This window comes from Drosophila eugracilis, unplaced genomic scaffold (assembly GCF_018153835.1).
Source record: "Drosophila eugracilis isolate 14026-0451.02 unplaced genomic scaffold, ASM1815383v1 contig_2154, whole genome shotgun sequence".
NCBI classification, from domain to species: Eukaryota; Metazoa; Arthropoda; class Insecta; order Diptera; family Drosophilidae; genus Drosophila; species Drosophila eugracilis.
Window position 1 is genome coordinate 6,241,130 of NW_024573038.1, and position 15,291 is coordinate 6,256,420.

A 15,291-nucleotide genomic window follows, 5' to 3' on the forward strand; every position below is an offset into this window, starting at 1 on the left:
TATTTGTGTACTTAAAAGTTTCTATTGCAATTTCCATTTATTTTTTGAAAATATAACAATCTTCTGGCTAGCAAATTGCGGCAACACTAGAAAAAGCAACCGAGAAATTGCGAAAAGGTAGAAAATAATAGGTGGAGTAACAGTAACCGTAACAAGCTGGCAAAGTTAGTAGGTAAAAGCTTGTTGGAAAGCAATTTGTTCGTCATGAGCCAGAAAAGTGCTTGCCTCGGGCGCCCAGCACTTGACTCCATACCCGACCCCGTCCTTCCGTTCGCAGTTGGCACGAAAAATGTTGTAAAATATTAAAAAATAATATGCATGCATGGCAGCCCTCGAGCAGACCTCTCATCTCCGTCTGCCACCTCATTTTTTCCTCTATCTGCGGTTAGACTTGTCACTCAGCCAAAAAGTATGCCATGAAATAAAAACGGATCGCAGTAGTTCAGCAACTAACCCGCAACTGTCTGAATGGGTCCAAACATTCCGGCGAACTCATCGTTGCTAGACTGATACACCCGATTCTCCGCTATATAGAAGGCATCGTCATTATAATACTGCTGCATCATATCGCTGGTCTCGGCGTCTATCAGATCTGATCATCGTCAATCGTCAAATCATCGGTGTGGGTGGGTAACCAAAAATATAAACAAAAGGAAAAGAGTAAACAAATAATGTATAAATGAAACAAAAAATAGAAATAGAAATATTAATAGAAAATCGTGGAAATAATTATAACAAGCCACCAGCTAAACTAATCAACTAAAGTACTCTGCCAGGCATAAAGCCAAAAATAGAAAATTCACCGTCCATTATAATTAGGGGGGGGCTAAGCCCACCTGCTGAATAATTCATACGTAATTTGTTGGCTATTATTTTAAGGAAAAAACTTTAACTTTTGTTCCATCAAATTGTGCGTTCCCATCACGATTTCAAATTTGATATTCTGGCTTTTTCCACTTCATGCTCGCTTATCTGGCTGGAGGGATGTCCGTTTGATTTAGACAAAAAAAACCATAAAAATAATTCAACCAAAATATAAATACGCTTCGCAGCGTCGGGATTAAAGAGAAAATGTATTTTCTTGGGAAAAATAAAAGCTGTGAAATGATTTTGTTGCCTTGTTGGTTTTCCCTGTTATCTACACCTTAATTCCCCTATAAATAAAGTCGATATCCGTTTATGTGTGTGCGCTGCTGCTGGGCCGCTTGCCTGTCAGTCCATCAATCTGCCCGAAAGAATTTTGTGAAATTTCTCTGTCATATTTACCGGCAGAGTGGCGCCCTGCTTTTATATCCTGCCGCGACGATTGCCAAGTGTGCATAATTTACACTCCTGGAAATTGCATGAATATGCAAAAGCGATACTCAGAAATATGCGAAATTCCCCAAACATCAGGACCCTCTGACAGAGCCTATGAATTCTTTTTTGTCTTCATGTAAACGTTACGCTTAGCGAGCTGAACTGAAATATGCGTGGATGTAAGAGGTAACTTTAAGGTATTTTGTTTACATTTTATACAGTTCAAACTCCAAAAAGATATATGCTTAAAAATCGAATATAAGCTCTAATTATTTAACTCCTTTTGGTTGACCCTCTTCCTAAGGTCATTAAAACCATTAGCAAAGGTTTTAATTTTGGTAAATAATTCGATAATGGTAAATTATTTTTCATTTCAATTTCACATTTATAATTCCAATTGAATAGTCTACATTAGCTTAACTAACATTTCCCCTTTTTCGGCCCTAATTTTCCCCAGTGCTGACTGAATACTTACCCACGATGTTCAGGTTGACCGAGTAGCTGCGCACGGGCTGCGTGGATATTTGGCACTCGTACACCCCGGCGTCCCTCTGCTGGGCCCACTTGATCTGGAGGGTCCACTCGTCGATGTCGCGATGGTAGGAGGTCTGGAACCGCTGATCCGTCGTATAGGTATAGGTGCCCACAGTGAGAATGTGCAGGTCACGATGTCGTATCCAGGCAACCTGCAAGATGGGACACCAAATTAATACGCTGTTCGGTTGAGGACTTTAAAGAGTTGTAGTTTGTTCGAGGCCATTTGACACCACGAAAACCACAAAATTTATGCAGCTCACAGACTGAATTTTCATACAACTTAGAATTAGTGTGCGGAACGCATGACAGACCCGGAAAATGATACTCCCCGTCCTGCGACATTCACTCGACATTGCCCACTACATTTGATACAAATTTTTTCATCTGTCTGTGTCCTTTTCCCTATATTTTTTCTTGTTCCCTTTTTTTTTTTTTTGGCAGTGGAGGCTCCTTGTTTATGCGGCTAACTGTCTAACCAATGCACACACACACACACACCCTCGCCACACACCGACTGAAAGACAGACAGAGTCAGCCAACTGTGTGGCATCCATCTGTGCAGTTCCACTTTCCTGCCAGCCCGCCTGTCTAATTCTGCAATAACAGCAAAAAGAAAAAAAAAACCAAGGGAAAAAACCCAGAAAAAAGTAGGAAAGTAAACTTTAGCCTGGGCTGGCCATAAATTTACTGTTGGCCAAAAACCGAGCACGGCCAGTTAACTGGAGGATGTGTGTGTAGTTTACTGATTGCGGAAGCGGATTTGGCCTAGAGGAAATCTATGAGCCCCATGACCGTGGCCAAATCGCTTAACGTAATCAACGTTTTTGGGCCTGCCAACACCTGCAAACTTTCCCTGTAAAAGACAGCGTTGATTTTTGGCAAATGCGTGCAAAATATTTCCGCATTGTTTCTGCCCCCCGCCCGCCTAACAAAAAAAAAAACACAGTTTATAGCCACTAAATTTCGCCCACTTTGTTATGGCAACCAATTTAATTTTGATCGTTGAAATGCAACACTTTGTTTCGGGCCAACAACAAAAACTTTGGGGCTAACAAGCGGCTAGAAGAGACTTTAATTGGGTTCGTTGGATCAAGTGACGCCATCGTGGAAAAAGGAGAATGGGTAGAGGGAAAGTACGGACAAGTGGTCAGCATGTGTGTATGTTTGTGTGACGGCTGCTGTCACGTATTACATAATAAACTGGCAGCCAATTTAATAACCCCACTCTGTCTGTTTGGGCCATCTAAGTGGATATTTGGTGACACATTCACCACACTTGCGACCGCTTTGTTTATTAAATGTAAATAAAAATCAAGATTATTAATACGGAATGTTTCCGGCTGTTGTCTCCCTGTTGACTCCGCCTGCACTGGGAGAAACTTGTTGGTTTAACCTTGGAAATGGTTACTTACTAACTGAGGATTCGAAGGAAACTTATTTAGTCTATACTGACCCCTATTAACATAAAGAAGGTTACTTTTATACCCCTGATTCTCTTCCGTGTAGATTTAGTGAGTCAGCTTCGGGACAGGACTCACCGTCTTATTGCCCAGATGCTTGACACGACAGCCCAGATATGCGGATTTGCCCACCAGCGAAGTGATGTTCCTGGGCATCGTGAGATCAAAGTACGGCTCGTTCCACTTGTGGCCATGAGGATAATGCGAGGGGGGTGTGTGGGTGGGCTTCGCCTCGGCGTTGTTGTGGTTGTTATTGCTCACAGATTGCCGCTGGTAGCACACGGCCAGCCCTGTAAGAAAGAAAAAACGGAGGTAAGGAAATGGGATATAGAAGATATATATTATAAGATATAAGACATAAGAGAGATGTATGCCGTAGATACGACTTCAAGTGCGAAAATGGCCTGCCATAATGGGACAAACACCTGCCGGCAAGGACGCACCACCAATATTTCTTGGCCCAAACAGAAAAAAAAAAGAAAATGCTGTTAAAATGAAATAAAAATTCCCAGGAACTGCACCTTAAAGTCGCGTTCTTTAATTAAAGCGATGACACAACCCACCGTCATTTTTCCTGCTACTTTTTCATTTCACGCTTTTCCCCCACTTCAGGAAAAAAGAGTCACTAAGTGGCCTTCGGATGGCTGATTTTCTGAGTGGCGACCATGTGGAGTGGCGGTTGTTGTTGTTTAGTTAGTTGCTCGCATTTGCGAAAACACAGTTGTTGTTTCATTTTCATTTATGGCCTGCTGGCAGGGGTTAATTTTCTAATTACTCGACGCGGCGACGACTTTCTATGACTTCGTCGCAGTCGTCGTTGTTGGTATTTGTAAAACTGCAAAGGCAAAAAAGCTTTTATAGCCCACTCAAACCATTCCCAGTTCCCAGTTCCCCCCATTCCCTAAAACCAAAATACAAAAAATAAAAAACAAGGAAAACATAGAACCCTTTTACGGCAAAATTGTAAAACTGTAAAACTGCAAAAATTTCATTTCCGCCTAAAAGGAATCTAGCTGGCAAACAAAACAAACAAACAAACAACAATCTAAACGGACTCCCAAAAGGTTCAGCTCATAAACTTTGCCATTTACGAAATTAAGTGCGGCCAAAGGGGATTTTTAAAGTTGATCAAAATAAAACCAAAATACCAATCAAGAATCAGAGGGAGTTATGAAAGAATCGGCCAATAGCTTAAATTATATTTACAAGTGAGAAGGCTACGAAAGAATTCCATTTCTTTGGCAATCGAATCGAGTATTTTCTGGCAGAAACCGTAATGGAATCCTGCCACAAGGCGAAGCCCAACAAGGAAAATTCGGTGTTGGCGGAGAAGGAAATGCCTTTTGGTCGGAAACTGCATTCATTGGCCACCTGTAGTGGCATCACTCAATGCTCATTTCGAGAAGATGCACTGGGGGAAAGGTTTACTTAACATGCCACCAGTTTTAAGAGTAATATTTTAATATTTTATTATCAATCTATCAGAAAAAAGGATTTTCCTTGAGAAATATTTAATAATAACATAGGAAAATGTAACTCATATTATCCCTTTTGGCTTCCCTTCTATCAACTCGACGTAATTCGTTTGGTTTGTCCTGAATCTCCCATCCGAGTGTCGTTTAGCCAGAACTTCAGTTTTCTGAAGCCAGGAATGGACCGCAGAACTTAAAGAGCTGCCAGCCAGAAGCCGTACAAGCGCTGTTCAGGGTTCTCCACAGGGTTTTTCGCAGGGTTTTTCAGAAGGAGGGGGTGGAAATGGATGAGGGAGCAGAGGGAACAGAAAACCCCTCCGGAGGCAAACACTGGAGAGAAGTGAATGCAAATACCAGAGCTGTATCGGCATGCCGTCCGACCATATGCGTATTGCTTTTATATAAAACAGCAAATAGCAGGTGGGTGGGGGTGGAGCTCAGAGTACCCATGTCGGAGCACTGGATACTGCATCAGTGCCCCTCGAAAGTCCACAGATTGTTTGTACGGACTCGTTAGCCAGGCTTTTGTGCTCGGCCCGCTTGAGCAACTCATTTATTCATGGCAGCAATTTAAGGGCGAACAAAAAAGCTGCGGGCAAATCCGAAAATGGAAATTATTCAAAAAGCGGATTCATGACAAAAATCTCAGCAAAAAGGTCAAGGTGCTGGCTGAACTGTACGTACGATTCGGCAGTAATCGTAATCGGTAATCGGATTCACAGATTGTGCAATAAATATTAATGTGCTGGGATAGAATTAATTTTGGGCAATAAATCAATTAGTTGGTCCGCAGGGAGTGGCCAACGTCACGTATACGCCACCGTACGATAACGAATCGTGGTCGTTGACAATCTATGATTGATTCGCCGTGCGGGTGCAATGGCACCCCAAGGCATCGGAAGGTCCTTTAACCCAAACCCTGGCCAACTCCCACTTCCGTGTACATTTGCATATATGCGCATGCAACGAGTCCTTTGGACTCCCTTTGGGGAACCATAATGAATCATTCGAGCGGCTGCTCAGCGCTCATTTTACGCAAAATTAGCCTTGGCATCCGCTGCAGACATTGCAGCTCACCTGATGGCATAACAATTGGACCCCGAACGAGGTATACACGATATAACGATGACGATTACGGGAAGGAGAGTTTCTGTTTCCCTTCTCCCCCCTTCGTACCCAGCCCATGGCCACAAAACTACGGCTCAGCTCTGTGGAAACAATGGCCAAAGGACCATAAAACGCTTAGTCCTGGCCATGTTCGAGTGTGGCCAGCATTACATATACATGAGTGTGTGTGTTTGTGTGTGTGCTTGTGTGTGTTTGCTGTCTGTTCAATGGTCTTAAATATTTATAAAGCAAGCACAGGGCAAACCGCAGCGGCAAACGTCGAACTGCGGAACTGCCGGAAGGGTTAACGATTAATTGAAACAAAGTTGAACTACTCCTGCGGCGGCAGGTCAAATATGCACCAGTATGTATGGCTGGGGTCAACGCATAATTGGGACAGAAGTGGGGCGTTAAATTACATTAAACAGATTCCACCAGTTGCGGTTGTAAGCATAAGGGTTCCTTTAACTACATTCACCATTTTAAACTATTCATCACAGAAATATGATATTCCATAGTTCGGGCTTAACTTCCCAGGATTATCACAAAAAAAACAGGCAAATATCATTCCGAAAAGGACAGAATTGTATGGAAAAAGAACCAAGTGTTAGCTCTTTTACGTACCCTAATCCAACTCTCTTTAGAAGCCCCACTCTAAACTCAAACCCCAACTCAACTGCCAAGCAAAAGCAGATCCTGACAGACCGAAAGTAACCGCCTGCGAGTATGAAATGTGTGCTCATCGTGGCGTGGCAGACGAGACTTTTGTTGGTCTGCCGGCAGCCTGCGTCTCCGTGCGCCGTGCTGAATGCTACCTCAATTAAAGATAAGTATCAAAGTGCATAGTAATCAGGAGGCAGCCAGGCGAGCGACGGGCCAATGAGTAACACACAGCCGGAGGCCAATTCCGGGGCCTCAAAAACACGGCGGAGAGTGCCTGTCAAAATGATTGTCTTACATGCATTACCCACCTTCCTGGACGAAGGAACCACCATGCCATCCTTCCATCACTCAAGCATTTTATGTTGCTGGGGAGGCAGACCTGCTGGAGCTGGCACACCTGGCGTATGCGCAATTTTTGCCTGGCTGCGAGCTACTTGCTTACTTGTTACTTATTTTCGTTTCACTCCGCTTTTTTGTTGCACATCGTTTTTCACAACAGCCACAAAATGTAAAATTTTTGCGCCATTTTTACTGCAATTTATGCACATTGGCAGAGGGCTGGGTAGGGCGGAAAAGCGGGCGGAAAACAGAGGAAAACGAATCCGAAATCCCAGTCCTGCCGGGTTCGGCCCTCTTTGGTCATTGCTTGTTAACACACCCAATGGGAGTTATTAATGTTTGCGGCGCTTTATTTACGGCTGCCAGGACTCCGGCCGTATTCAGCCTGCCCAACGAGTCGATTTTTTACGGCCGCCCAAGGATTCGAAGGATTCGCTGACAGAACACAGCCCTCTCAACCTCCTCTCTCTCTCTCTCTCCATCCAACGAGAAACTTCATCCACTCCCCCCTCCCACACTGCAGTTGATTTAAATTTGGTGTAGTTAATTTTTAACCCAATTTTTTACTCAGCGAATTTTTTTATTTATGTGCACCGCCCTTTTAATGTTGCAACATTTTATTGCCGGGAGCCATGAAGAAGAAAAAATAAGTGCCAGGCTTAAAGGATTCAATTGCCCGAAGAGTCATTTGATAGGGGGTTGGATAGGATGTTAGGAGGGGCTGATTTCTAGGGTTACATTTCCGTACTTTCATGTTCATAAAAAAGTTTTAGGGAGTGCCTCATGGACTCCATCGTTTTTAATCAGTTGAAACCTTTAACAAACATTTAATTCCACTTGCCCCGGCTCGTGTTGAACTTTCCCAACCCGACTTGTCACATTTTCCGCATTTTCCTCCCTTGACTCGGCAAAGTTTTCCACTTCAATTTCTTGCCATGTTTCTCTCTGTGTCATTTGCAAATCAAATTGTAATTGAAGAACTTGGGTAAGTTTTTCCTTTTTGCTAGGTGAAGACTTGAGGCGGCGACGAGGGGTCTCCATTTTCCGTACAACAATGTCAGAATGTCTTGAGCAGTAAAATATTGTTCGGAAAATTCTTGAAGTGTGTGTCTGTGTGTGTGTGTGTGGCCTGTGGCATATCGAATTTTGATTTTAATCCCGCCTGCATTTGTATGCAAATGTAGCCAGAAACCGAAACTGAATCGAAATGATTCTTTACAATTTGATTTGTCCCTCAGAATGTTTGATTTGGCTCATTGGAATAGAGTTCTCCTTGTCGGGGGTTCAAAAGGGTTCACTTCAGACCCTCTAACGGATGTATGTCAATTGGTTAATACAAGAAAATCAATAGGGAAAGCTTTTCCGGGAAGCATTATGGTTGGTTTGATTAAAAATGCATAATTGCCGTGTTAAAGTCCATGGAGGAAGACCAAGAACGAGAAGCGACACGCATTGTCTATTTAGCATATGTACAGGTTGTTTACAGTGCGGCTCATAAATATAGGAATGTTGAATATTTAATCACGAATGGCTGCGTGCTTATTAGGTTATCTTCTATTCAAGGGGACCTTTATAAATTTAATTGGACCCCCAAAAAATTTTTCTGTTTTTTATCTAAGCAAACTATTTCCTTAAAGGGGTAACCCTTTTCTACGTTTTACACTTCTAGGTTGGCCTGTATCCACCTACCAGTTGATGTTGGCGATGTGAATGACCAGCCCGACATGCAAATGGCGGTGCACCTTGCCAATGGCCCGAACGACCCAGCTTTAAGCCACAAAGGAGAGCTCTCCGAGCTTCGTGCACTTGATTGCATGTTAGCCCGAGTCGAGATGGGTTTGCCATAATTCATATTTCAGGCAAGCTGATGTTTATTAATGTGCATTTGTCGTGGTGTTTATTTAAGCAATTATTGTCATTCAGCCATGTCATCCTGGCCGGAGGGGCCAGGTCGGGAAATGCTAATTAGGTTCCGATGTTACCAGAGCATGAAAGTGAAGGAGCAGGAGCCAGGCAGAGGAGATCTCTGTATTAAACGGCCATGAATTGGGTAAGGAAAAATGAAATATTTGCCAGACACGCAACATCAACTGTCAATTAATGTTGGTCTGGTAAATATTGTTACGCTTTCAATTAAACTTCAATCGGACTGCATAAGCGGCTAATAAATTTCGATGGCGACCGAAGCCGAGGCCGCTAATCGCATTATGTGAAAACATTCTTTGTTTGTTTTCCATTTAACAAGTTTCGCTGGAAAAAATCTCTCTCCAAAATGTGTACAAAAAGCAAGATAAATGTTTGCCGCAGTAGGAGAAGGAAGCGGAGGGAATATTTTTTTAACAAAAATATTTGCGCAATTCACACATCAAACGAGAGGAAAGTTTTTATGTTTTTGTTTTTGATTTTCTTATATTTTTTTCAGGGAGCGGAGTAGAGATTTTCTGTTTGATGTTGTTCAGAGGCGGAAATTGCGCAAATTGTAAAGCGCCACTTTCCGGACCATCTATCGCCCTCTCTCTTTTAGTTCGACCATATCAGTCTCTATCTATTTTTGTGGTGCGGCTGCGGCATCCAATTGGCCAGGCGTTAATTGAATTATGTTTGCTGCACAATTGGCCGCCGAAAGTGCAACAGAATTAAGAGTGACCTCTGAACATGTTTTTGAGCCTCGGTTTTAGTTGCACTTCTAAAAAATTGATTAAAATTTATAGAAAATAATAATATTTAACCAACTGGCGTTGAAATGCCTGAACAATGCAGCCAAATTGTATGCTCAAATGAGCAGAATAAACAGCAATGAAATTGAGAAATAAATTAAATCAGCTGGAATCACATTTCAAACGAATCAATTAAATCAGAACTTAATCGAAATGCCGTTGTACAAAAATCATGTCAGGCAATTTCTATAAAATGAAAATGCAATAAAAAATATTATGCTGCTAATGCAATAAAGGTGTTCGCAGCAGACATTTAACTATTATTTTATACAAAAAATATATAGAAAAAATATGAAGCAGGGTAATCCCATCATTACAAGCACTGCCTGTCGAGTGGATCATACGAATCGCATTAGCAGAGCCCACTTGACATTTGCACAGCCTTTATCGGGTTGTTCGATCGTTGTTTTATTCATATCCTTGATGACCCGCTCGCAGCCACAGGACGAGCAGCTCATTACAAACAATCAAAAGGCAATAGGAGCCCGACAGCCCGACCACCAAAGGCTCTATAGTTGGGGCCATAAAAACAAATAGGCCCGAAATCCCGCAATATTATCCTATGACCAACACACGCATGTGAGCCGAGTGCCAAAAATAAATGAAACACTAAAACTTAATTTGGTGTTTATGTCGGAAAGAGAAGGGCAATCGCCGGACGAACCCTAATGACAACTGCTGTCCTTTGTCTCTGGCTCCTTGGAGGATTAATAAAGCAAGTTCCTGGGCACCAAAAGGGACCGCTAATGAACTGTGCCGTTAAGATCCTGTCTCTATGAACTTGAGCCTCGTCGTATGTGTGATGGCCTGTCTGAGGTCTGATGTTCTTCTGCCTTTACTCCTCGTATAAATTATTTGCGCAAACAGAGCAAACATTTGGCGCTGATTGCCAAATGCCTTTGGCAATTGTTTTCTGTTTGTCCTCGCCAGCCACGCCTTGGAGCCACATAAAAAATAATGAAGAAAAATAACTTAAAGCGTCGGACTATAAAATAAATGATCCGGCAATGGGGGTCTCCTCTTCCGCTACCACATTGTCTGCATAAATTGTGTGGAAATTTGTGGCCAGTTCTGGCCTGCGGTCATATATACATAAACAAAGCATATATCCGTTCCGTTTGCATATCGCCATATATAGCTATATGGCCATATATACATATATGGCTTGGCAAATTTGTCGGTCATTTGCATTTGACTTGACACAAGGCACAAGAAACCCTGGCCGGGTGTCCCATTCCTGTCCAAAGTTTTACTAGCCCATTTATTATGCTCCATGTATGACATTCTAGGACCCCAGAGGAGAGGAAAAACAAGAGGTGGAGGAGCGGGGTTAAGGAGCTGTCTCAAAATCCCCGGCTAAGCATTTGCGGCTGCGTTCGGGCGTTCGGGGAATTCCCCAGTCCCACGACATGGACAAATAAATCAAAGCCTGCTTTGCCATTTTATTGGAATTGTTGGCCAAATTTTATTTGCCCCACACCCAGACCAGGCCAGGCCCAGTGTCATCAAATGGATTTGTATTTTTAGCGCAAATTGCATAAATCAAAAGTTTTGCTTTGTCAATTTTGCATGTTTTTTCTGTTGCCATTTTTCTTTTTGGCCAAAACTTTTGATTGCCTTTTTTAGATGTTTTTTGTTTTGCATGTCCGAGCCCTAGACCAGAAAGTCCGAGGCCAGGACTTTGCATGCCAAGACGCAGAACTTCAAACATTTGAGAGCGGAAAGTATGGGATTTCGCATGTTGTCGCTGGCTGTAAGCCGCTTTGTGACTTATGAATCATAATTAAATAAATTTCCATTTAGCCTGTTGACACATCTGAGTGCTCATTAAACAGTCAAATGGCCAGCACTAAATCAGGCCAGCTTTGTTTATATTGTTCATCCCTCATATATAGCACGCTTCCATAATTTATGCTCGCTTCCAACTAATATCATATTAACTTGTTTAAATTCAGCCGCAATTTATGCAATGGCCATAGTCCTCCTGTAGGCCATAAATTGGCGCTTTCACTCTGTCCATGCCATCAAATCATTTTCAACAATCAAAATTGTGAGGCATTCAGGGACGAACAGTCCATGGGAATGCTATGGTGCTTTGATTTCGAAATATAAATATAAATATTTAATATGCCATATTATATATTATGCGGAAAGCTTTAAGACCTGATAAACTTTTTACGACTACATTTAATCATCTGAGAAATATGGGTGGGAATTTATTAATAGTTTTATATTTACTGGGAACTTAAATAGATTTTAAATGTTATAAACAGAGTGTTTAATAGATTAACTTTGATATTTATAAGTTAATATGGAACACTTTATAAAACCCAAAAAACATGCATCCATCAAGCCCTAACAATACCCGAACACCGCTGTCAAAGTAGCAGAATAATTTATATCACTCTTACCACAGCCGCAACTTTGTACATTATTTTATTTACGCGTGTATTTATGCCTTTATGAGCCGCATGAAATATGTTGTTGGCCATGTTAGTGTTACACGCATTTAATGAGGGCCAAAAAAGCGACAGAAACAACAGCAATAACAGCACTTTACCGATTTTAATATTCCGCCAAAATGAACAAACTGAAAATGAACTAAAAACGTAATTAGCACAAAAAACGTCGAGATATAAAATATTTTCGGCTTGATAAGTTTATAATGGTGGTGTTTTCTAGGTGCTGGAAACTAATTCCAGTTGAATTTTAATTAAGCCATAATGAATGTGGGCTGGCATTAGTACGAAATTAATTATGGCGACGGCTAGAAATGAACAAAAATGTTGCCTATTTTTCTCGCCTGACTTTAATGAGCCTCGGATTTGACAAAGTAACGGCATATTAAACGTAGGCCTCATCCGCGGATGGACACTAAAAATAAAGCAGAGCCAAGGAAAACATTTTCTTTTTAGCCCCGTCGAGGCGGCATTATTAATAGGCACTTAGGAACTTCACGAGCAGAGGGCTGGCGGGGAGGCGGTCTCTATATTACGAGCTGATGAAGACACGTTTTTACATTTTGTATATTGACGTTAAAATTAGATGCCAACTTGTCGTCGTCTCGTTGGCTTTTTTTTTCTCTTTTTCTTCATACCCAAACAACGCGTATCATATTTTGGCTGCTGATGAGGATGATGATGATGATTTTGGGGGAGGCGCAATAGGGCCAGAATGTGTGTGAGTGCCAGGGATGTAGTTTCAGAGATTTTATAGCTTATTTTCTGGCTGTCTAAGAATGCCATTCTTATATTAAGGCAGGAATTTACTTAACAACAATCTTTTCTAATCTATTTAATCTAATAATATATCCCTATAAAGATCCTCTTTTGATATATTTGTTAAAATAATAAGAAAATATCTTTTAAGCTCGTATATTTTCTAGACATTTTCTGGTTAGACTTCCAAGTAACGACATCACTGCTCCTTCAGGTGTCTGTGCTAATGCTAATGCGGCTGTGAGATGATATATGACCGCCACGCACTGTGACACAAATCAACATGTTAAATAGACTGTGAGTGCACCACCGCCGCCCACTCCAACCCTTTTGGCCAGGTGTTATTTTTGGCACTCCTACAGCCTCCAAAAGCTCATCACCTTAGTGCTTGCCTCCGAGGGAGGTTCCTGATATTTCTCGCCAGCCTTGCAAAGGGATGGATACTTCGAGTCCGAACCGGACTGGCAACCAATGGCTTTCTCCCTGTAGATGGGCCACTCTGGGATATAATTGCTGGCATAATTACAGGCCAGCAGAAACTGTGGGTATCCAGCGGGCTTATCGAACCTCAAGGCTGCACAGCCCACAAATGTGTTGCTGTCGCGGGCCATAATGGCGAAATTGCGAAAGGAACTGATTAAGAGAAAAATATTATCAAAAAGAGAATATAATCAAGCTTAGGGAAACCCACTCTCCTAGTTTTCCGTTGGGAAAACGCTGCAGTTGTTCCTTGGTGATATTGGCACTCTGATTCCACCAGCCACCAATAGACATCTTGATCAGACTCTCATCTGTATGATTTCCCTCTCTCTCCAGCTTGGTTATGTTGATTAAGGCCAGATTCTGACCAGAGTTACGGAACTCTTGAGTATTGTGGCAAGGATCGTGCTGCAGAGTGCACTGCTTGACGTTCAGTGTGGCCAGATCCGCCAGTTCGGTATGCCACTGCAGTGTGGCCATGCGATCGGGCTGAGGTAGATTCGGAACCTTACCAGCAGCCAGAACATTACGCAAGCCGTTGTGCTCATCGAGGATCAGATCATGCAGACCACTGAGATTGACCAACTGGGCGTCCGGAGGACACTGCTGTGCTAACTCCTAAAGAGGAGGCAGATTACCCTTGATGGTTGTACTATTAAGTTGAGTAAATAGTGGGAACTTACTCCTTTGTTACGGCAGGCAATGTGCTTTTTGAGAATGTGGCACAGACCACTCTTGCAGTAGTCCGTGGGCGTAGCTGTTGTATTCTCCTGACTGTATACAACCTGCAGGAATCCAAAGAGAATGAGGGTAACTACAAATACTGTCGACATGCTGCTGATTCAGTCTTTGACTGCTAGCTTGCCAGCCAGTGAATCCCCCTTTTATACTGCCCAGAAGTCGGGCAATATCGGGGAGGACAACTGTTTCTCAATCGGGCCACTTGCCGCAGCTGTTTTTGCCCCTTTTTGCAACTTGATTCAAGCAGAAAACTGAAAACTGGGGCTAAGCCGGGGGCAGCACAAACACAGCTAGCCGTCCGTAAATGGCCAAGTTAAGACCTGGTTGCCAAATGGGATGACACCTGCTCCGATCCTATCAATGCCAGGTGCACAGGCTCTCTTACCCCTTATCCGTCCCTCCACCGACTTATGCCACTTGACATATTATCCCACTTGGCATCCCAATCAAAAAAGTAAAAAATAGAAAACTAAGAAACAGAAGCCAAATGAAAACGAATGCTTAAATCCAAAAAATTCCTTTCATAGTGCAATTTAAACTGCAAACACACAAAAAGAAATGGAGAGGAGTGGGCACAGCCATTCATGGCAAGACCAAGAAAAACATAGAAAGCCAAAAGGAAAATGAAAATACGAGAATAAAGAAAAAAGAAACCAGAGGGAAATGCCGCCATGTCCTTGTCGTTCATTTTCTACCTCAATTGAAATAGTTTTCTCCTCGGCTGCGAAATTGTTTGCCGTTGCTGCAACAGTTTTTCACTTTCATTATGGGGCAGAGGATTACGAGGGTGGTTTCAGAATGTCTTCCAAAGTGCTAGAATTTGAATGAGACTATTGATGGAGACAGAATTTCAATGGTTTTCTTAGATAAGTTTTCACTACATTTGTGTTCTCTTTTATTATAATAAAAACTATTTAACAACTCAAAACTTTTGTGATTCCCAACAAAGGATATATAAGTATTTATTATTTATTCTTGAGTGGCTAATTTCATGACTTAGTTAGAGTAACACATATGCTTGCACTATTTCTAAGCAAAGCCACATTTTAATTTCAAGCCACACGTTACCGAAATAGTAAAACTAAAATAATTTTCTCACAAAACACTTCGAGCAGACTCAAGTGGCATTTTCGCATCAAAAATTAAGTAGGACTGCCAACTGGTGAAGCAACTCTTGCCACATAATATCTCATTCTCTTTCACAGAGCTGGCCCTCCTTTTTCTTTTTGCCTCTTTGCCCATCACTTTCTTGTTGCCT

At 42.1% G+C, this 15,291-nt stretch overlaps 2 protein-coding genes across 6 annotated transcripts in view; both read right to left on the reverse strand.

Moving 5' to 3' along the window:
* The window catches only part of LOC108114516 (zwei Ig domain protein zig-8), a 40,084-nt gene that overhangs the window by 5,694 nt on the left and 19,099 nt on the right, over nt 1-15,291 (reverse strand). For 4 of the 5 annotated variants that reach the window (XM_017225540.2, XM_017225539.2, XM_017225538.2 and 1 more), the window contains exons 3-5: nt 3,375-3,586; nt 1,775-1,985; nt 455-592 (exon numbers count right to left, since the gene is read on the reverse strand). In XM_017225540.2, coding sequence (XP_017081029.1) covers nt 455-592; nt 1,775-1,985; nt 3,375-3,586 — 561 coding nt within the window. The remainder of the gene's footprint in view (nt 1-454; nt 593-1,774; nt 1,986-3,374; nt 3,587-15,291) is intronic. The other variant, XM_017225541.2, reaches the window with a different exon arrangement.
* On the reverse strand, nt 12,650-14,155 carry LOC108114517 (antigen 5 like allergen Cul n 1). Its single transcript, XM_017225542.1, has 3 exons — nt 13,976-14,155; nt 13,504-13,910; nt 12,650-13,445 (listed from the first exon to the last, which is right to left on the reverse strand). Exons 1-3 carry the CDS (start codon nt 14,123-14,125, stop codon nt 13,169-13,171), a joined length of 834 nt encoding a protein of 277 aa, XP_017081031.1. The 5' UTR covers nt 14,126-14,155; the 3' UTR covers nt 12,650-13,168.